The sequence below is a fragment of the Pristiophorus japonicus genome, chromosome 5, assembly GCF_044704955.1.
Source record: "Pristiophorus japonicus isolate sPriJap1 chromosome 5, sPriJap1.hap1, whole genome shotgun sequence".
NCBI classification, from domain to species: Eukaryota; Metazoa; Chordata; class Chondrichthyes; family Pristiophoridae; genus Pristiophorus; species Pristiophorus japonicus.
This window is the reverse complement of record NC_091981.1, coordinates 170,281,205-170,305,255: the sequence shown is the minus strand read 5'-3', so window position 1 is coordinate 170,305,255 and position 24,051 is coordinate 170,281,205. Positions and strand designations below refer to the sequence as shown.

Below are 24,051 nucleotides of genomic sequence, written 5' to 3'. Positions count from 1 at the left end.
TGCGAATTTGTCACTGCTTTCTTTTCCCCTCTCTCTTTAAAGCTAGAAAGAACAAATACTTCCCAACTCAGTGAGTGAGAGGTAATTGTTGAGACAGTGCATTGAACTGCTTATTATTTATGAAACAATATCAAAGTTTAGCTCATAAACATTTTAACCAATTATTGTCTCAATGTCCTTTTTAACTTATGTGAATACAGTTTGTTTAAAAACCCTGATATTAATATATATATTGAGATAAATAGTTCAGTTATTACACTTCAAAGAAACAACTTGCATTTATATAGCCTTTAATGTAGAACAATGTCTCGAGATGGTGGAGAGATAGAGTTGATTGTCATTCGTGTTCTGTATAAGCTGACCCAATGTCTGCGGGTGATGTTGTCGAGTCGCAGTTTGTCGATGAAGAAGAGGAAGGGGCCTAGGATAAGGAAAAGAAAGTTCAATCTTGACCTGCTGTTGCACTCAAACATTTTTCAAAAGTTGCATATCAAACATAATGCCTTTAAGCTTGTTGAAAAATTTAGTGGGTAAATCTATCAACCAGTGTGGTACTGAGACACAGTCAGTCGGAAGTTCATTCCCTGGTCTTTACTGGGTTAACTGTTCACAGCAAAGGCAGCAGCAGAATGCACCATGATTGGCTACAGCAGCCTTGATATAACGAGGATAAAGGTCCCTCAGGACTTTAGTTCCTAACTGCTATCTATGAATTGTGTCAGAAAGTGCATGTGCTTGGGTCAGGTTCGCTCATAATACTCTGCATAGTTGATACTGTCAAGGCTCATGTGAAGAATGGCCATATGCATGAAGTATTGGCATCTGTGGAAGTTTATCACAGCAAGAGAAAGTCAATCCTTAACTTTAAAAAAAAGTAATTCAGTCTTTAGAGTCTTGAAAGGCATGGTTCCATGATCACAGAATCTCCCTTGAAATGGAACACATAATGCCAGTTCAGATGATGAACACATTGCTAATTGAAGAGATATGGTTGCATTTTGTAAAAGATAGTTGTTTCAAAGCATTGCTGATTTGATAAATCTTTTTCCTGGGTCTTTGACTTGGTAGAGAATACTGAAACATTAATCCAAGTGTGTGTACTCTATGAAAACCTAATAATAAGGATTAATTTGTTCTTTGTAAAGATGTTGCCAACATTCTCTCTCTCTTCTGTGCTGACAGGTGAGGAATGATCTGACCAGTGAGCTGGAGAAAGCAGACATTCAAATCGCAGACACTGAGAGCTTCTCTAATGATCCTTGTCTGAGCGTCAGAAAGCTTAGGGTAAGTAAAGGAATATGTTAATAGTGACCAAAAGAGGAATTTAAACTCTAAATACAGAGTTTTGTAGAATTTTGACCATCCTTTATTATGCTATGAAGGTACTGAGGAGCAGTAGGCCAAACACAATGTGTTTACCCGTGAAATGTTTATTCCAATTCAGCAAAGACACATGAGATGGAAGAACCTCCCTCTGATCATTTTTGATATTTTGTCAACAACATGACCCTAATAAACCTCAGCTGATTTGATTCTACTAACATATAACTACCTTCACATTGACGCATACAGAGACTCCTGCTGGAAAGTGTATAAATGTGGATAGTGGGTGAAGATAGGTTTGGGCTCAGTCATGATGCCTCCCATCATCAAGAAGCTCAACAACACTGTCCAAGCTCACCCATCAAGAAAGGCCACTTGGTTGAGGCAGCAGAAAGATGCCTGTACCTATAGATCCATACCCTAGCAGGAGGGGAGGGGAAAAAAGTAGAAAATTGGTGAGAAAAAGGAAAAAAAATGAATTTCCTCGCTATCTTTAGCACTTATGCCATTATTGCACTAAGAAGATTGAGTAAACTCATGTTTGGTGGATTATAATGCTTTTGTGCCATTTGTGAGCTAGACACAGATTTTCTTGATCTTTTTGGCAGCTTCAATGAACCGCTCACCCAAGCTCTGCTGAGTGGAGATTATGGCTTGGATTGGAAGAGAGAGGAGTCTTGGGCTGGAATGTATTTCGACTGTGGGTCACACAGTCTTCCTGTCACTGTTCAAGATGCAGTCCTGATTGGTACTTGTACATCACTGGTTTGCTGCAATATGATGGGAGCTTTAGACTGGAAGCGAGGTGGTGCTTTTGGAGAGGATGGAGCTGAACAGTGAGGCCAAAGGAAATGGGCCTGTCAGCACCAGGCATGAACAAGGAAGAACTCATATTTCAATAAGGAAGCATTGGGTCTGTGCTGACATTGGAGAGGATGATCTGCACTGTCAGAATGGCTGAGTGTGCTGCAATGTAGGGCTGGGAGAGCATAAGAGAGCCAGTGTGCATGGTGCCAGGGACTGATGTACAGGGCAAGGGATAGTGGTGGCAACAGGGCAAAGAGGCATGATAAGTGACCGATGTGTGGCCTGGACCAAAGGAACTGAGTGCTCCTTAAAGCTACTGAGAAGGAGGGAATACAGTTGATGTCCTCATGGGGAGAGAAGGAGCAGAGCTGATGCTGCAGTGCTTAAGGCAATCCTGACAGGAAGGAGCTGAGCCATACTTGGATGGCTGATTAATGGGTAGGGATGCAGGGAACTATCATGGTTTGCAATGCAGTAAAAATATTCTTCCAACCATCTGGTGTCACATGGTTGGCATGGACTAGTGGTAGTATCTGGTCCATGATGCCATGTGGTTAATGTGAACCTATCAGCAGATTTGGAGACTCTCTGCAACAAAATACACAACTTTAAAATAATACAAAGACGGGCAAAATGTTTTAAAATAAATACAACCAACATAGTAACCATTTTGTGTAAGTTATTCACTAAAGCATTCTTTTGTCTTTCTGTTTTGTTCTGCCTTCCCTCTTGAACAGTATAAATTCTAGAGCAAAGGTGGTACATACTTAGACATAACTTGGCAGCATGTATGTATGATTGCATTAGGCACCTGTCAAGGACACATAGCAAAGGTACATGGACAAAATAGAACAGGACATTTGCGAATTGTAAATTTAAAATGTATGTTATTTTTACAATAAAAATGAGCAATGCTTTTAGTTTCTAATTGAGATAATTGATTCTATACCCAGCTTCTTATTCAAAGTTATATCTCCTGCTAATCACATGTGTTTGGTTTAATACAAAAGCTGGCATATATGACATTAAATCATTGGTGTATTTATTACCAAATGTTGAATGATCTGTTTTATTTTTAAATGTTAAGAGATATCTATGAACAGTGTATAGATTCCACAGTACCTTAACAAATCCAGAATGTTAAGTATCATTTGTTTCTGTCCTAGGGTAATAAATGAAGATACAATTTGGTGTGAAAATAATGTGTACATTATCAAATGCACTCTCCACATATAACTCAAGAATATATAAACCATTCATTATTTACTCTAATGATAAGTGAGCTGGTTTGAAGTGATGAGGGGTAGTGTAGATAAGATTTCACTGCGGCAAATTATCATTTCATGAACATGATCAATTTGTCCCTCATGATACAATACATAGATAATGCTGGTGTTCCAGCAGTGGTGTGGCAGATTTATTTGCAGCGTATTTCACCTTGTAACTTCTAAATGACAGAGTCACAAGAAATAGCAATGACTAATGTACTAAACATTAAAATATGGCTGTACCTTGAGCAAGGAAAAGTTACAAACAATAATTCCTCAACTATCTTTCAGCAAGAATAGTCTTAAAACATGGAACTGTCAATGGCTTCTGGCCTTTTGTTTTTTTCATTTACCTCCCAAGTGCAATTGACTATCTGAAAGTTGTGTTGTGGTTATTCCTCCCTCTCCCCAATTTTCTTGGGCCACACACTAACCTTGGCAGAGAGGGTGACTGGAGTTTCTTTACCACAACCTTTGTTAGTAGTGCTCAGAAACTTGGAGATGCACAAGAGAGAAGTGGCAAAAATAAGTTTTCTGTCTGTCCCTGGAAGGAAGCACACTCAGTACCTTGACATGGAGTGTCTGAAATGATAGTGTAAGCAGTAGTGTAATCCATCCTCTACCCCCCTCTCCATGATACAGTGGTTGGTGCATTGTGCACATTGCTCTATTTCCTTTGTGTTTTTAACTGTAGAAAGATGGCAAAAAAGCTGAAGTCTGCCCAGTCCAGCCCAGTCCATATTGGACTCTGCTTCTGCTTAAGAATACTAAGGTTCCCTGAGTATTGGGTAGAAATATTATGAAGGAAACAGACCAATCTCCAACTAATGATGGTAGCACAGCCAAACAAAAAAGAAAATTGCGTGACAGATCATTCGAAGTGCCAGCCAAACCCTTCTGCATTAGTATAGTTCTCCTGGGTTATTTGGCAGTAGCCATATACAGAGAGATCTTGACTAGTAAAACCAAATATCTGGGAATCAGAATGATTTTCTCCATTTTACAATCATTTTCATTATAATTGCACTCTGAATCTGAATGATCAATCATCTAATCCTCCATTGGCCTCAGTTTGTTAAACTATCTGCATTTCATGCTTTGCAGCCTGTAGGGGTAATTTTAATATCATATTGGCTTCCATTTGACTTTAATTGAAAGGAAAATCAGGTGGCGTGTATTATGGGCTAATTCAATATCACCCATTTTACAACATCGCCCAAAGTTAAACTGGCCCCCTGTGAGACCAGCCTCTACTTCCCTTATGAGCTATTAAACTTCTGTCCTCTAAATCTTACAACATTGTACCTCTGAGTACACTGAGCAGAGGTTGCATTGTTGAATATATCACTAGCTGGTTGGCGAGTTTGTTTGTTAACAATGCATGCTCGGTTCGCCAGGACTTCAACATACAAGGAGATACAATACCATCAATTTAAACTCTGATTTGAAATGGGGCTATCCATGGTAACACAATTCATAATGCTAAGACATGTGAAATAAACAATTATAAATGTTTAAACTGCAACTGAACTTTTTAATACTTTCCAAAAAATCCAATAAAGTTGAGACTATTTGAGCCTGTTTCAGCTATTTTTATTGTTGTTTCATTAATCTGCTGATTTGGATCTGAACAAAAATTAGACATTTCCAAATAGTTCAGATAAACCAGGTCTGACTGTGCCAGTGTGGCCTTTAATGATGTGCCTTGAGGATCATGCTGATTGAATTATATGCTCTTGAAGTGTGGGCTTGAAACTGCTGCAGGAAATGAATTTGCTTCAAAGGACTAGATCTAGGAACACTGAAGGGATACACTGCTTGATAGCACCAGGCTTGTGAGCTGCTGAGGACTCTTTGAGAGATGTGCTCTTGAAGCTGTTATAGAGAAGAAGCTTTGTGCCAATTGAAGGTGCCTGACTTAGGATAATTGCACAATTCTGTTTCTGAGGAGAACTCCTGGGAAGAAGGTGAATATTCCAAGGCAGTAAAAATAATAGCTGCTGATATAATGGACTTTGAAGTGATTGCTGTAATGAAGATCTGAAGAGAGGCTGTCACCATTGCTCAAAGGGGCCTGTGTAGTGTTTCCAAAATCACAAGATAGATACACAAGAGATATGCCATTTGATCTGTCCCAGCTCTCCATCCAGAAAAACTTACAGTTCTCCTCTTCTCCTCCAGTCTTCAACCATTTATTGAATGATTCCAAGATGTTTGCCTCTACTACCCCACATTTTGATCACCTTGTATCAAGAACTTTCTGGCATAAGCCTTAAATTTTAATCTGTGTCCCTTGTTTTGCTGGCATGATTTAATTTGATGTGGTGTTCTGGATTTATCTTCTTTATACCACTTATTACTAGTTGTTTTGCCCCATAAAGTTCCCACTTGTCCCCTTTCAAAATCTAAACACATCTCTTGACTTTCATCGTATCCCAATCTTATCAATCTAATGGCTTCTCTCTGCAGCACCTTCAGGGTTTGATTGCCTTCCTTGTGTTTCAGAGTATAAATTGAACTCAAAATGCTGTGTGGCCAAAGCACGATGCTGTTTATGACTTAATTCCAGCCACTTCTCTTTTGGATACATATTCAGCTTTTTGTTTGCTTTCTTGATTGCTGTGCTACAGTGATTTGACATATTAAGCACTGAGTCACAAACACCCCTAGATCAGGGTAATTGACCCGTAGCTCATGAGGCACATGTGGACCTTCAAGTGGCTCTTTCCCCGTATTCAAATTATTGGTAGTTTGGCTCCCCCATTCTGATTAGTCCAACCAGCACTAGCATAAGTATGCCACTCGCCATGGCTGGCTGTTGCTGTTTGGACAGTTATATCAGTTGTGTCAGCAGCAACACGGAGTGAAACATAAAATTTAGGAGCAGGAGGAGACTATTTCGTCTCTCGAGCCTGCTCCACCATCCAATAATATCATGGCTGATCTTCGACCTCAACTCCATTTTCCTGCCTTATCCCCGGATCCCTTGATTCCCCTAGAGTGAGCATCCACAGCTCTTTTTGGGTAGAGAATTCAAAGATTCACAACTTTCTGAGTGAAGAAATTCCTCCTCATCTCAGTCTTAAATGGCTGACTCCTTATCCTGATGCCCACGACAGCTTCACGGGGTCCGTACTAGGCTGTAGATCGCTTGTGAGGTGAAAATTAAAGGGGAAGTACGGCAGGAAAAAAAACTGTGCAACTTACCGACCGCAGCCTTCTTGTTGATCGATCACAGGGTCCGTGCCGTGATATTGCAGGCCGGCACTCTGCTAGTGTGCCGGACTTCTGCCACTGCACCCCACTCCCTGGCGGGCCAGCAATGACCCCGTTTCCCACCTGCAGAGTTGGCAGCTTGACCCTCCCCTTTAATGAAGGGGATGGCCCTGTCTATGTGCCAGTGCTACGTGTCCCACTGCATATCACTGTGAACTTCGCGTGGCTTTGCACCCTGCTCCCACCCGTGAGAGGAAGTGTAGTGCGATATTTAACACTGCATTTCCTCTCAGGAGTGGTAACCCAACTATAGATCATGGGGCGGGACCTCTGCGCCTGGCACAGGAACTCCCGCTTCACGTCTCTTACCACCACCAAACGGGGTGCTATTGAATTTCAGCATCTACCCTGTCAATCCTCCTCAGAATCTTATATGTTACAATTAGATCACCTCTCATTCTTCTAAACTCCAGAGAGTATAGGCTCAATCTCTCTTCATAGGACAATCCTCTCATCCCAGGGATTAATCTAGTGAATCTTCGTTGCACCTCCTCTAAAGCAAGTATGTTAATCCTCAGATAAGGGGACCAAAATGGTGCACAGTTCTGCAGGTGCGGTCTCTCCAAAGCCCTGTACAATTGTAATAAGACTTCCTTACTCTTGCACTCCAACCCCCTTGCCATAGAGGCCAATATGTAATTTGCCTTTGTAATTGGTTTTTGTACCGGCATGCTAACTTTCTGTGTTTCCTGTTCAAGGACACCTAAATCTCTCTAAACACCAACATTTAATAGTTTCTCACCATTTAAAAAATATTCAGTTTTTCTATTCTTCCTACCAAAGTGAATAACCTCACATTTCACCACATTATACCCCATCTGCCACCTTATTGCCCACTTAACCTGTCTATATCCCTTTGCAGACACTTTGGGAAGGAAATTGCCTTACGCTCCATTTCAGACGAACAATTTGAATTATTTGAGGCATGGAGAAGAGGCAGTAAATTCAGCTCTTGAACTGTGACCGCCTCCCAGTGCATTGGGGCGTAGTTTGAGGCGGTGTAGGGGTAGGTTTCGGGTCAGGAGCGGGGCAGTGATGATGTCAGCGTGACGCGGATGTGTCGTGTTGCCTTCAGTTAAAGGGGATGGACACTGTGAGGCTTAGTGAGACCTCCATGGTGCCCACCAGGCCATCAGGGCTTGGCGGCCCAGCTGAATGCATGGCTGACAATTAAAAGAAAATAGCGACCACAGTGGTGCGCCCTCCCCTTTAACAGCGGCCGCACCGCCCAGCCACTGGCAACTTCACGTCTCGCGAAGCTGTGAATGGCACCAACTGGCGGTGGCCATGCTCCTGTGGGACAACTTCTCCTGCGGGTCGGAAATGGGATTGCAATTGGGTGGTAAAGTGTCTGCACATGTCCGACAAGGGGTCAGAGCACCAGGCAGGGCAGAAAGTCGGGGCGTGGCAGAAAGCACGGCATGGGAGCAATTGCGGATTGGTCACAACATCCTCCTGCCCCCGATCGGAAAAGTTTTACCGCCCCATTACCATCTCTTAGACACGGAAACGAGCCTCACAAAAGGAGCAATTTGAGTCCCTTTGTTTCCTCCTCACAGCTTACTTTCGCAGATAGTTTTGTATCATCAGCAAACTTGGATACATTGCACTCAGTCCCTTAATCTAAGTCATTAATATACATTGTAAATAGCTGAGGCCCAAGCACTGATCCTTGTGGCACCCTACTAGTTACAGCCTGCTGCGATATATTCACAGAGCACAGCACACACAGCTCCTAACATGGCAGGCAGCTCTCTCGGAAGCCTCCGGAAATCTGCCTGGTTCTGTTTAATTATTAACTGTGCAATTGCAGTACACAATACGTCCACATCCATACTATGGAGCTACAAACATTACAAGCTTACAGACATTACACTTCTCCCTCCTTAGTGAAGAAGTTATTATAACAAACATCATACATAACTTTCATGTTTATACATAACACAGGATATAAACTTATTTTTTCCATATTTACAAATTTAACTTTACCACTTGTTTTCTGTTTCGAAGAGGATACCTTCGCTCTCGAACATGGTGTTAAATCTAAGTTCATTTGAGGCTCATCCTGAGGAACGTTTTCCTCCACGGAATTTCCTTGATTTTCATTTGAACTCACTCTAACTTCAGGCTCTTTGTTTTCCTGACTTGGACTCAGACTTTTATTCTGATTCTCTCCTGGATTTGTTTCCAGTACATTGGATTTAGGATTTGCTACGGGTGTATCAAAACGATCTGATGAGTCAGAAATAATTGAATCATTCCCACCTTCAACTCCTTCCATGTCTGTAGGTAAAATATGATCAATATGAACAAACCTAACCTGCCCATTATCAAACATCTTTATCAAATATGTGCGAGGACCACATATCTTCACCACTCTTCCTGGTAACCACTTTAACCATTTATGGTGATGGTTCTTCACTCTCACCTTCTGGTTTAATTTCACACTTCTCTCTTTTACTCTACCTCTATCATGATTCTCTTTCTGTCTTAATTGTATCTCTTCTACGGACTATGCCAAATTTGGCTTTAACAACGAGAATCTGGTTCGTAGCTGTCGTTTGAGAATCAACTCTGCTGGTGTTCTACCAGTAGTTGTACGAGGAGTATTTCGATATGCAATCAAAAATTAGCCAATTTGTGATTCAATGACAACTGTCGTTTCCTTGGATTTGGATCTAACATTTGTTTTATGAGGGCACGTTTTACAATTTGTACAGTGCGCTCTGCTGCACCATTCAAAGCAGAAAGGTATGGTGGAACCTTGGTTTGTTTCATACCATTTTTGCTCGTGAATTGTGCAAATTCTTCTGAATTAAATGGTGGTCCATTATCCGAAACAATCTCTTCAGGGAGGCCAAATGAAGAAAATAATTTTTGTAAAATGTCCAATGTTTTACTTGTTGTTATTTTCCACATTGGATACACCTCAACCCACTTCGAATGGCTATCAACCACAATGAACAATTGTTGTCCTTCTAACTCAGCAAAATAAATATGTAGCCTTTGCCACACCCTGGGAGGCAATTTCCATGGCTGTAATGGTACTGGTGGTGGTTGCTTGCTTACCGATTGATATGTCGTACACTGACTCAAGATGTACTCCATATCTTTATCAAGACCTGGCCACCATAAATAACTACGTGCAAAACTCTTGGTCAAGCACATTCCCAGGTGCTGGTCATAGAGGTCTCCTAATAACTTGGACCTGAATTTATTTGGTATAACAACTCTTGCACCCCACATGATACAATCTTTATCGACTGATAATTCATTCCTACGAATGAAGAATGGATGTATATCTTTGTCTGTTACCTGGTTTGGCCATCCATTTGCAATATACCCATACACCTTTGACATCACTGGGTCATGTTTGGTTGCTCCACCAATCTCTTCAGCTGTGACTGGCAGTTCATCAATGTATGAAAAATAAAACACTTCTTCCCTATCAGGTGTAACTTGTGATGGGGAAGGCAATCTAGACATTGCATCAGCATTACTTTGATCAGCTGATCGCCTGTATTCAATATCATATGTATATGCTGACAAAATCAAAGCCCATCTCTGCATTCGGGCTGCAGCTAATGTTGGAACTGGGGACTTTGGATGGAGGATTGCTGTTCGGGGCTTATGGTCCATAACGATGGTAAACTTACAACCATACAAGTATTTGTGAAACTTCTTGATCCCAAAAATTAATGCCAAAGCTTCCCTTTCAATTTGCGTATAATTACTCTCACTGTCACTGAGAGTGTGTGAACCAAAAGCAATTGGTCTCTCCTCCACGCTACTTAATACATGAGAGATTACTGCCCCAACTCCATACTAGCTTAATCTCCTTAGATATGTCATAGTGAACTAACATGGTGCTCTCTACCAATTTGCTTTTACACTCCTTGAATGCTGTATTGCATTCTTTTGACCACTTCCAATGGACCTGTTTTTTCAAAAGTTCATTCAGTGGATGTAATACTGTAGCCAAATTTGGTAGGAACTTCCCATAATAGTTCAAAAGACCCAACAATGAATGAAGTTCAGTGACATTCCTGGGAGTGGGTGCATTTCTGATCGGATCCAATTTTTCCATGGTTGGATGTAAACTATCTTTGTCTACTCTGTACTCCAAGTACTCCACTGAGTTTTTAAATAACTCATACTTACGAGCAGACACTCGTACTCTGTGCTTCTCTAGCCGTTTGAGGACTTCCTTCAATATGTTATTATGAATTTGCCTATTTGGTGCTGAAATTAGCATGTCATTCAAATAACATACTACCCCTTCAATACCTTGCAAAATCTGGTTCATCACCCCTTGGAATATGGCAGGGGCGGAAGACACTCCAACCGGTAGCTATTAAATTGATATCGGCCTAGATGAGTATTTATAGTCAAACATGAGTTGAACTCCTCATCTAGTTCAAGCTGTAAGTAGGCTTTCGTAAGATCCAGTTTTGAGAAGATCTGACCACCTGTCAGTGTTGTGAACAAATCTTCTATATTCGGCAATGTATTGGGGACATTACCCTCTCGAACCTGGTTTACGGTTACTTTATAATCACCACACAATCTTACCTTACCATCAGACTTAGGTACAACAACAATGGGTGTGGCCCAATTACATCGATCTATCTTACAAATAATGCTCTAACATCTCCTCATTCTGTTATTGTTCTTCCATGCTATATAGTGTCTTGGGATTTCTACTCATAGCTTTGAACGCTGGACTCATAGCTTTGAAAGCTGGTTTACCCTTCAGTCGGCATGCTTTCGCAAGATGCCCAGTCTTTCTGCAGAAGAAACACTCTGCCTTCACGTATGGACAACTTTGAGCAATGTGTTGTCCCAGGCACCGATAACACGACTTCAACGCTCTGTTAGAATTTCCAGTTTCTGAGACTTTGGGCCCCCAACATCTTTTACTTTGAACCTGCAGGTGATTTACCTCAGTTGACTGACGACCGTAATCATTATTTAATTCTCAGGAATATTGTTCGGCCATGCCCATCGACCTCGCTGTCTGACAAGCAATCTCAAAAGTCAAGTCATCCGTTGTCAATAACTTCCTTTTGATCGCATCATTTTTCACCCCACAAACAAAACTATCCCGTAATGCTCGTTTTTGAAAGTTTCCAAAATTACAGTGCATCAATAGCTTTTTTAATGCTACGATGTAATCACTGATACATACATCAGTCTTTTGATTTCGAATCCCGAAACAATAGCCTTCAGCAATTTCTAACGATTTAGGGTTATAGTGCTGCTCCAGCTTTGTTAAAATCTCTTTAAGCATTGTGTCCGTTGGCTCGTCAGGGACAAGAAGATTTACAAGGGTTGTGTACAATGCTGGACCTGCCTCCGACAAGAAGATCGCTCTCTTACATTCCAACACAGCCCGGTTCTGGACTGCATTGTCTGGAACTTCGATTATGTTATTTGCAGTGAAATACATTTCTAGCTGATCCACATACGCTTTAAAATGTTCCCGGTCGTATCTATATTCCCCCAAATGTCCAATTACATCTGTGGGTGCTGCCATTTTAATCTCTAGCTGTTCACACCGTGTGCTGTATTTTACCTTGGATTTTTGTAGCTTTTTCCAAAGACAGAAACTTCCAAAGTCTCTCTGTCAGCTGGCTGAATCCTTTATCAACAAAATTTAAGCTTTAAATCATCCAAAAAAATCCCATCTCAATCGCTAAATATGATATATTCACATAGCACAGCACACACAGCTGCTGAAATGGCAGGCAGCTGTCTCGGAAGCCTCTGGAAATCTGCCTGGTTCTGTTTAATTATTAATTGTGCAATTGCAGTACACAATTCGTCCACATCCATAGTGTGGAGCTACAAACATTGCAAGCTTACAGACATTACACCTGCCAACTGGAAAATGACCCATTTATCCCTACTTTCTGTTCTCTCTCCATTAACCAAACATTCACAATGAAAAATAATTCCATTGCTAACATTGTAGAGATTTTGTATTCACTATAATTTGAATTAAATCGAAGAAATGAACTTCGGTTGAATGGGAGGATTGAAAATAAAAGTAGAATTTTTGTACAGGGTGCATGTAGGGCCCAGACTGAGACTCTGTCACGAAAGTGCAAACAATATATACAGGTGCAATGTCCTGAATCCGGAACTCCGAAAACCAGAATTGTCCGAAAACCAGACATTTTGGCGAGTGGCAGGGAGCGGCGGGTGGCGAGGTCTGAAATCTGGCAAAACCCGAAATCCTACACTGATTCAGTCCCGAGGATTCCGGATTTCAGACATTGTACCTGTATATATTTTTAAACATAAAAAGTGGATTAGTGCCTCCATTTTAGCAAAGCGTTGTGATGCAATGAAATTTGCGGAGTTTTTTAAAAAGCTGCTTTATAAATATCATGAGGTTAAATTTCAAGCTCACCTGGGGGCTGTTCTGGAGCTATCCACCCTGGGCACCAATGCTATAGGCTGAGAAATGTAGGCTGCTTTTACCTTAATGGAATCACATCAACTATAGATACGCAGTTCTCTTTCCATCAAGGATGACATTCCTGAGTCTAATTGACTTACCCTCAATAGAACCAATGATAATGGCTCCTTGTCAGATCTGATTCTTTTTCTGGATCTTTAGCTTGGAAAATCTGCCTTAGATATTTTTCCAGTCACTAAGATTGTGTAGCTCATTGCAATGTAGCACATAAATTTTAGGGAAATTGTTCAAAAAAACCGAGGAAAGATTTATCTGTGTGCAATATGTAATAAAATTGAAATATCTTTGTAAACAATATAGTTATGACTGCTACACCACAAATCCAAGCCCCTATCCACCTATAAACTGAAATCAGTTTACTCGGCTGGATAGAAACTGAAATATACCATATGGTTGAACAGATGTCAACTTCTATAACATTATTATTTATATTTATTTCTTGAATAAGCTAAAGAGGCTGTGAGCTAAGAGCATTGATATATTGATGCAAATTGTAAGATAACTGTAGAGCATTGGTTCTCACCAGTTATTTTCTACATGGTGTATTCACAGCCAGACATTCTGGGCAAGCCAATCATTCCACACTGCTTCCACGTGCTTCCTCGAAGCTGGCCATGATGTAGGGTTAACAGCAAGAGCAGGAGTATAGCTGGCAAGTTGAAGATTATACACACACATCAGCTGATTTGTTGCCCATTCTTCTTGGCTTGTATCCCTGGGGCTTGAAAATAAAAAACAGTCTTCTAGATATCATTGTATATACATACATCTTCTGTTCTCTGAATCAACATAAACAAAATAGCAATGAGCAGTTTCCTGAATCACTAATCACAGTCACCGAGATATTGAAATAAATGTCTTCACATTTACAAACATCTCACTTCCCTTCCTCATCCTCATGTCTGGAGACATCACATACAACTTCTGACATCCATGCTTGGAACATCATGTATACCTCCCTGTGCTCATGTCTGGAAATATTGTGTACTCTCCTATATATATGCCTTGCCCAATCTCTCATTGGGGGATATTGTGTTGTATCAGAGAGAAAAAGGACCTAAGTAACATCAGAACATCAATGATAAAATGGAGTAGAAGCAAATAAATAAATAATGAGCACCATACTTTTGTAAATTTTATTTATTTTTAAGTTTATTTCCTGAAAAACATTCAACCAATGTCTTTCATTAGTTGCAAACACACAATATTGTTGATTCCTGGATTCTTTTACCTCAATCTGGTTCAGCAAAATTACTGAAACGAATACCGTTTGTGCTTTAAACAAAGCAAGCTTTTATTTAAAAAGCAAATCCCGATCAGGGACTTTATCAGACAGAAGGAATGCAAGTCTGTTCGAACGCACTCACTTCCTACGGACAAAGTGACGTTACATTGTAAAGGGACGATGGTTATACATTTTCGGCAAAAGATAACAAGATAGGGCCAGAGTGACATCCCAGCTCAGCCCATCTCTTTTGATCCCTCCTTCTCTTTGTCCACTCATAAGCCGACCCAAGCATGGTCCGATTTTAAACAAAGACCTTCTGTCAATGTTTCAGGTTAATAACATGATTTAATAAGACCTTGAGGTTTTTCTGCAAGCTGTGGGTTTTGTTTCAATATGTGTTAGTGTTGTAACATTTCGCAGTCTCGAGTCTGAGATGTCATGGCTATTCCTCCATGAATTGTTTGTTAGCTTATACTGTCCCTATACAATTCCCACGTTCTCAACTTCAATGTCTCTATACATTTTTAAACATTCACAATATCACATCAAAATACATGTCAAACTGTAAAGTTCGCTGGTCAGACCTTGAGTACTGTGTGCGGTCCTGGTCACTGAGACACATCGGCAGTTTTCCTTTCCATGGACTTCAGTGCTGATGTTGAATTTCTCCTCATATCTTGCTCTTCTGCCTGCTCCAAGGACAGAAAACACAATGGCCAGAATTTTCCCAGTGCCGAGTGTGCAGGTTTGGGGCAGGTCAGCAGTAAAAATCACAGAAATTACCAGCACGTTGGGAACCTGCCATTATCCTGCTGACTTCCGCTTTTAATTCGGGCGCGTTTCCCACGGCGTCACAGGCCTGCTCAGGAGAGGCGGGTGACCTCATTGAAGTACTTAAATGCTGGTTGAGAGAACTGAAGAGGCTTTGTAACATCAGGTTTCGGCTTTAACTTCTTTGAGCAGGGTACTCACGCACCTTGAGAACCTCGTCTGAGAAGGGGACACGGAAGCCCAGTGGCCATTGTGCGAGTTCATTATAAAAAAACACATAAATACTCGAATATTACACCTGCTTTCTTGCATAATGGAAAGGCTCTTGCTGACTGAGATTTAGCTGTCAGGAGTTTGCAGGCCCTTTCTGCAACCGCGGAAGCCACTCTCATTACGTTGATACTCATTATCAGAACACTTGAGGAATTGTGCCTCTGATCTCCACTTTACCTGCCATCTATTAGATCAGCATAGGTGCCATTTATGTTGTCTCACCTTGGACCTCAGAATCGTCTGGAGCTTCTTCTGAGTAGTCATCTTCCTCCAGCGGCTCAACAGTACGGAGGTGGGGGGGAGCACTTGATGGACCTGTGGGAGATTAAAGAGATGAATTTGAAGTGTTATGATAAGAATGGGTAACGTTACCATTATACGCATGATGACATTTCGCTGGCTGCCGACATCAGTCACCAGATGAGTGACTCTTATATGCCATGTGGCTGTATGAGATTTAATTCTGTCACCAGGTTTCTGGGAAGTTCCCCCAATCTCTGTGCCCCATCGCCAGCAGCTGTGCAACTCCAAAGATTTCGAGGGTGTGCTCTTCTGCTGGTGTCAAATTACTGAAGACTGGAGGGTGACCTCTGGTCCTCTGCCTCGCCTTGTTCTTATGCGCTTTCTCCTCAAAAGAGTGAAAGAAGAGAACTTTGAGTGTGAGTGATGGAATGAGTGTAAGGAATGTGGGTTACATCTGTAGAGGGTGACTCTGAGGGAGTGGCGTGACATTGCCAAATGGCTTCCTTCTGTCATGTTATTATTATGATTGCATTACGATGAGGGTGAGTGTCAGTGATGGTTAGTCAGATGGGGATGTGAGTAGGTGCACAGACAGAGAGGGATGGGTGCACCTGCACGGTAGGTTGGTGTGAGGAGTGATGTGCAGGTGTAGGCCTGGGATGATATAGGAATATAAGAAATAGGAGCAGGAGTAGGCCATTTGGCCCCTCGAGCCTGCTCCACCATTCAATAAGATCATGGCTGATCTGATCATGGATTCTGCTCCAATTCCCTGCCCGCTCCCATAACCCTTTACTCCCTTATCGCTCAAAAATCTGCCTATCTCCGCCTTAAATATATTAAATGACCCAGCTTCCACAGCTCTTTGGGGAAGAGAATTCCATAGATTTACAACCCTCTGAGAGAAGAAATTTCTCCCCATCTCAGCTTTAAATGAGCGGCCTTTTATTCTCAGACTATGTCCCCTAGTTTTAGTTTCCTCTATGAGTGGAAATATCATCTCTGCATCCACCTTGTTCAGCCCCCTCATTATCTTATAAGTTTCAATAAGATCACCTCTCATTCTTCTGAACTCCAAAATGTATAGGCCCAACCTACTCAACCTAGCAGTGCCACGTGCTAGTCAGAGTAGAAATAGCAGGATAGTTAAGATGAATACGTGGCTTGAGGAATGGTGCAAGAGGGAGGGATTCAAATTCCTGGGACATTGGAACCAGTTCTGGGGAGGTGGGACCAGTACAAACCAGAAGGTCTGCACCTGGGCAGGACCGGAACCAATGTCTGAGGCAGAGTGTTTGCTAGTGCTGTTGGAGAGGGGTTAAACTAATATGGCAGGGGGATGGGAACCTATGCCGGGAGACAGAGGGAAATAAAATGGGGGCAGAAGCAAAAGATAGAAAGGAGAATAGTAAAAGTGAAGGCAGAGAAACCAAAGGCAAAAATCAAAAAGAGCCACATTACAGCAACATTCTAAAGGGCCAAAGAGTGTTAAAAAGACAAGCCTGAAGGCTCTATGCCTCAATGCGAGGAGTATTTGTAATAAGGTGGATGAATTAACTGCGCAGGCAGCTATTAACGATTAAGATATAATTTGGATTACGGAGACATGGCTCCAGAGTGACCAAGACTGTGAACTCAACATCCAGGGGTATTCAACATTCAGGAAGGATAGACAGAAAGGAAAAGGAGGATGGGTAGCATTGCTGGTTAAAGAGGAGATTAACGCAATAGTAAGGAAGGACATTAGCTTGATTGATGTGAAATCTGTATGGGTACAGCTGCCAAAGGGTAAAAAACGCTAGTGGAAGTTGTGTACAGACCACCAACCAGTAGTAGTGAGGTTGGGGATGGCATCAAACAAGAAATTAGGGATGCGTGCAATAAAGGTACAGCAGTTATCATGGGTGACTTTAATCTACATATAGATTGGGCTAACCAAGTTGGTAGCAACGCGGTGGAGGAGGATTTCCTGGAGTGCATGAGGGATGGCTTTCTAGACCAATATGTCGAGGAACCAACTAGAGAGCTGGCCATCCTGGAATGGGTGTTGTGTAATGAGAGAGGACTAATTAGCAATCTTGTTGTGCGAAGCCCCCTGGGGAAGAGTGACAATAATATGGTAGAATTCTTTATTAAGGTGGAGAGTGACAGTGTTAATTCAGAGACTAGGGTCCTGAACTTAAGGAAAGGTAACTTCGATGGTATGAGACGTGAATTGCCTAGGATAGACTGGCAAGGGTTGACAGTGTATAGGCAATGGCAGACATTTATAGATTACATGGATGAACTTCAACCATTGTACATCCCTGTCTGGAGTAAAAATAAAAAGGGGAAGGTAGCTCAACCATGGCTAACAAGGAAATTAGGGATAGTGTTAGATCCGAGGAAGAGGCATTTAAATTGGCCAGAAAAAGCAGCAAACCTGAGGACTGGGAGAAATTTAGAATTCAGCAGAGGAGGACAAAGGGTTTAATTAGGAGGGGGAAAATAAAGTATGAGAGGAAGCTTGCTGGGAACATAAAAATTGACTGCAAAGCTTCTATAGATATGTGAAGAGAAAAAGATTAGTGAAGACAAATGTAGGTCCTTTGCAGAGAGAATAAGGTGAATTTATAATGGGGAACAAAGAAATGGCAGACCAATTGAACAAATACTTTAGATCTGTCTTCACTAAGGAAGACAAAAATAACCTTCAGGAAATACTAGGGGTTCGAGGGTCTAGCGAAAAGGAGGAACTGAAGAAAACCCTTATTAGTCAGGAAATTGGGTTAGGGAAATTGATGGGATTGAAGGCCGATAAATCCCCAGGACCTGATAGGCTGCATTCCAGAGTACTTAAGGAAGTGGCCCTAGAAATAGTGAATGCATTGGTGATCATTTTCCAACATTCTATTGACTCTGGATCAGTTCCTATGAACTGGAGGGTAGCTAATGTAACACCACTTTTTTAAAAAGGAGGGAGAGAGAAAATGGGGAAATTATAGACCAGATAGCCTGACATCAGTGGTGGGGAAAATGTTGGAATCAATTATTAAAGATGAAATAGCAGCGCATTGGGAAAGCAGTGACAGGATCGGTCCAAGTCAGCATGGATTTATGAAAAGGAAATCATGCTTGACAACTCTTCTCGAATTTTTTGAGGATGTAACTAGTAGAGTGGACAAGGGAGAACCAGTGGATGTGGTGTAGTTGGACTTTCAAAAGGCTTTTGACAAGGGCCCACACAAGAGATTAATGTGCAAAACTAAAGCATATGGTATTGGGGTAATGTATTGACGTGGCTAGAAAACTGGTTGGCAGACAGGAAGCAGGGAGTTGGAATAAACGGGTCCTTTTCAGAATGGCAGGCAGTGACTTGTGGGGTGCCGCAGGGTTCAGTGCTGGGACTCCAGCTGTTTACAATATACATCAATGATTTAGATGAAGGAATTGAATGTAATATCTCGAAGTATGCAGATGACACTAAGCTGGGTGGCGGTGTGAGCTGTGAGGAGGATGCTAAGAGACCGCAGGGTGACTTGGACAGGTTAGGTGAGTGGGTAAACGCATGGCAGATGCAGTATAATGTGGATAAATGTGAGGTTATCCACTTTGGTGGCAAAAATATGAAGTCAGAATATTATCTGAATGGTGACAGATTAGGAAAAGAGGAGGTGCAACGAGACCTGGGTGTCATGGTACATCAGTCATTGAAAGTTGGCATGCAGGTACAACAGGCGGTGAAGAAGACAAATGGCATGTTGGCCTTCATAGCGAGAGGATGTGAGTATAGGAGCAGGGAGGTCTTACTGCAGTTGTACAGAGCCTTGGTGAGGCCACACCTGGAATATTGTGTTCAGTTTTGGTCTCCTAACCTGAGGAAGGACATTCTTGCTATTGAGGGAATACAGCGAAGGTTCACCAGATTGATTTCTGGGATGGCAGGACTGACATATGAGGAGAGACTGGATCAACTGGGCTTGTATCCACTGGAGTTTAGAAGAATGAGAGGGGATCTCATAGAAACATATAAAATTCTGACGGGATTGGAGAGGTTCGGTGCAGGAAGAATGTTGCCGTTGCTGGGGAGTTCCAGAACCAGGGGACACAGTCTAAGGATAAGGGGTAAGCCATTTAGGACCGAGATGAGGAGAAACTTCTTCACTCAGAGAGTTGTTAACCTGTGGAATTCTCTACCACAGAAAGTTGTTGAGGCCAGTTCGTTGGATATATTCTAAAGGGAGTTAGATATGACCCTTACGGACAAGGGGTTCAAGAGGTATGGAGAGAAAGCAGGAAAGGGGTACTGAGGTTGAATGATCAGCCATGAACTTATTGAATGGTGGTGCAGGCTTGAAGGGCCGAATGGCCTGCTTCTGCACCTGATTTCTATATTTCTATGGCCCCAAGTTTCCACCCGCGGCAAAACAGGCGCCCTTCCGAGCTGGGCGCCCGTTTTTCGCGCCGAAAACGGCGCCTGAAAAATAACGCGCTATTCTCGAGCGCTTTGCAGCTCGATGTCGGCTTGGCGCGGCGCCCAGGGGGCGGAGCCTACCACTCGCGCCGATTTTGTAAGTAGGAGGGGGCGGGTACCATTTAAATGAGTTTTTTTCGTGCCGGCAACCCTGCACGTGCGCGTTGGAACATTCGCGCACGCGCAGTGTGAACGAAACATTGGCACTCGGCGATTTTTGTAGTTCTTTGTAGCTGTTCAATTTTTAAAATTTTTTAATAAAACCACATTGCCCTTCCATGATCAGCACTGAGGCTTCTTGCAGCTTTCTCCCCCTGCCGTCGGTCGGGCCCATCGGGAACGGCTGCCTCAATTTCTGAGGCTTCCTGCAGCCTTCTCAATGCCTCCCCCCCCCCGCTGCCGTTGGTTGGGCCCATCGGGAACGGCTGCCTCAAGTTCTGAGGCTTCCTGCAGCCTTCTCCCTGCCTGTCGGGAAACCGCTGCCTGAAAGGCCTGCCTGAAGCACTTTCACACAGGCAGGAAGATGGTTTATTTAATTTTTTCTTTGCTTATAAATGTTTATTCAGGTTGGATTTATTTGTATAATATTTCTATAAGTATAAATAAGGATTTATTGTATAATTTAATGACTTCCCTTCCCCCCCTCCCCGCCCCCCACCTCGTTCTGGACGCCTAATTTGTAACCTGTGCCTGATTTTTTAATGTGTAGACAAGGTTTTTTCAGGCCTACAAAAATCTTCACTTGCTCCATTTTAAGTTAGTTTGGAGTACGTTTTCACTGTGGAAACTTTCAAATCAGGCGTCAGTGGCTGGACACGCCCCCTTTTGAAGAAAAAATTCTGTTACAAAGTGAAACTGTTCTACCTGACTCGAACTGGAGCAAACTAAATGTGGACAATTCCGATTTCTAAGATACTCCGTTCTAAGATACCAGTTGCTCCTAAAAATCAGGAGCAAATCATGTGGAAACTTGGGGCCTACGTTTCTAACTATCCTCACAAGTCAAGCCCCTCATCTCCAGAATCTTCTCTGAACAGCCTCCAATGCAAGTATATCCTTCCTTAAATACAAAGACAAAAACTGTACGCAATACTCCAGGAGTGGCCTCAACAATACCCTGTACAGTTGTAGCAGGACATCTCTGCTTTTATACTCTATCCCCTTTGCAATAAAGGCGAACATTCCATTTGCCTTCCTGATTACTTGCTTTACCTGCAGACTAACTTTTTGTGTTTCATGCACAAGGACCCCCAGGTCTCTCTGTACTGCAGCACTTGGCAATTTTTTTCCATTTAAATTATAATTTGCCTTTCTATTATTTCTGCCAAAGTGGATAACCTCACATTTTCCCACATTATACTTCATCTGCCAAATTTTTGCCCACTCACTTAGCCTGTCTATATCCCTTTGCAGATTTGTTGTGTCCTCCTCACAATTTGCTTTCCCACCCATCTTTGAATCATCAGCAAACTTGGCTACATTACACTTGGTCCCTTCATCCAAGTCATTAATATAGATTGTAAATAGTTGAGGACCCAGCACCAATTCCTGTGGCACCCCATTAGTCACTGTTTGCCAACCGGAAAATGACCCATTTATCCCGACTCTCTGTTTTCTGTTAGTTAGCCAATCCTCTATCCATGCTAATATATTACCCTCAATCCCGTGAGATTTTGTCTTGTGCAGTAACCTCTTATGTGGCACCTTATCAAATGCCTTCTGGAAATCCAAATACACCACATCCACTGGTTCCCCCTCATCCATCCTGCTCGTTACTTCCTCAAAGAACCCCAGCAAATTTGTCAAACATGATTTCCCTTTCATAAAACCATGCTGACTCTGCTTGATTGAATCTTGCTTTTCATAATGTACCGCTACTGCTTCCTTAATAATGGACTCCAGCATTTTCCCAATGACAGATGTTAGGCTAACTGGTCTATAGTTTCCTGCTTTTTGTCTGCCTCCTTTTTTAAATAGGGGCGTTACATTTGCGGTTTCCAATCCGCTGGAACCGCCCCAGATGGTGACACGCACATCAGGATGTCGGTGAATTTGGCATTGTGCTCACCTTTCCTGACTTCAAGAGATCACTGAAGCTCAAGTGTCACCTGTGGCTCCGTGGATAACACATTCACCTCTGAGTCAGAAGGTTGTGGGTTCAAATCCCATTCCAGGGACTTGAGCACATAAATCTAGGTTGACACTCCAGTGCAGTACTGAGGGAGTGCTGCACTGTTAAAGGTGCCATCTTATCTCCATGACCCACAAATTTGTAAGTATTATTCAGACCTCTGGATGTCACCTTCCACACTCCTATACCAACCTTAAAAGGAGATGTGTGCAAGCCTGCTTTGAATATCCGCACTGAAAATGAGTCATTGCTGATGTCACCAAACTCAAACCTGCTCCATTTAATTGGGCTGGGAAACCCGCATGGCTCTTTTAATTGGGACCATTGAGTTAACGCACAATGCAGACGTGCTGTTCAAATCTTTGGGTTCTCCACCCGCTACACAGCTCGCTCACACGTGATCCGACTCCAAGGTAAAGATTCCGGCCAAAGTTGTCTCATTGAATGGCTAAAGCTAATAGTTGAATTTATTTGTAAGATTTTTTGTTTCTCGAAAGCAGTAGGGATACAACAGATAATCATCAATAGAATATTTGACTTAATGCTTTAAATGGTTTTAAACATTATAAATTCTTTTAAATCTTAGAATCCATTTAGAATCCTTTAACTTATACTTTGACAAACATGATGTGGACTCCCTCCTGTCTATGGAGACCTGCCCTATTGCTGCGATGTGGAAGCAAGTGGCAAAAGTTTGAGAACTGCAGAATATGGAAAACCAAAAGCAGTTATACTGCTCCCAAACTGTTATTTGGCACCTCAGTTAATCCTTTCATACGAAGCAGTGTACATGAGATTGATAATGTAGTCAGAGTAATTTCCTATGGTGTTCAAATGGCTTATCTTAACAGATAAGCCATTTGAACTAGAGCTGGAGAAGAGGCCATGAAATATTGTAAAAAAACATTTAATTTGGATAATTTATTGAAAATCTGAGCGCATCTCATGATGTTTCACCAGAGCCTCAGTGAGGATGAGTAGTTGCCATACATGTGCCAGTTGGTGGCGCGGGAGTAAGGAAAGGCTCCAGCCATGTCGTAAGTGGTCAGAGATGCACCAGGGAAAGTCGCAAAGGACCGGGTAAGGGAGGAGGAATTGATGTCGGTAGACAGGGGTACCAGGAAGGCAAAGGGCAAGGTGATCAAAATGTTTTTTACAATATTTTATGGCCTCTTCTTCTCCAGCTCCAGTTCAAAATGGCACTGTGTAACTGGAGCAGTACACTGCTGGTGCAGGTGCATTATGGGGCAATAGAAATTGGTAGCCAACTTGATCCCCCTTTACAGTTGCTATTAGTATTGTCATGTACTGAGCCCTTGGGATGCTCCTTCTGGCTCCACAGCACTGCCATAGGCTGCTGCTGACCCATGCTCACCTGCCTCTCTTTCATCTCCCCATCTCCAAGGACCTACCAAAGAGCCACAGCTGAGGAAACCGATGAGCTGCCTCAGGAGATCAGTTGGGCGCCCGCAGCTCACCAAAATTATTCAGAGGCCCAAGGCTCAATTTTGGATGCGGCTCCGGGGCTCTGGATTCAGGCACACGCTGTTGGCATGTCAACATCAGGCCCAAATTAAGCCTAAACAAATTTCTCCCCAGCCCTCACTTTGGTCAAGGCATGTGTAGGCATTTCAGTGTCTCACACTGTGCACACAATGTACACTAAATCAAACACAGGATGATGAAGAAGATTGTTTAATGGATTTTAACTAAGAATTAAAATATCGAGAAAGAGTAGAGATTTTATTTTACTTTAATCGACTATTTTGAACTCAGTAATATAAATACATTTAC

At 42.2% G+C, this 24,051-nt stretch overlaps 1 protein-coding gene across 1 annotated transcript in view; it reads left to right on the top strand.

Moving 5' to 3' along the window:
• Window positions 1-24,051, top strand: part of gabbr2 (gamma-aminobutyric acid (GABA) B receptor, 2) — a 1,540,887-nt gene that overhangs the window by 951,189 nt on the left and 565,647 nt on the right. Inside the window, exon 4 of the mRNA XM_070880004.1 lies at window positions 1,183-1,284. Coding sequence (XP_070736105.1) covers window positions 1,183-1,284 — 102 coding nt within the window. The remainder of the gene's footprint in view (window positions 1-1,182; window positions 1,285-24,051) is intronic.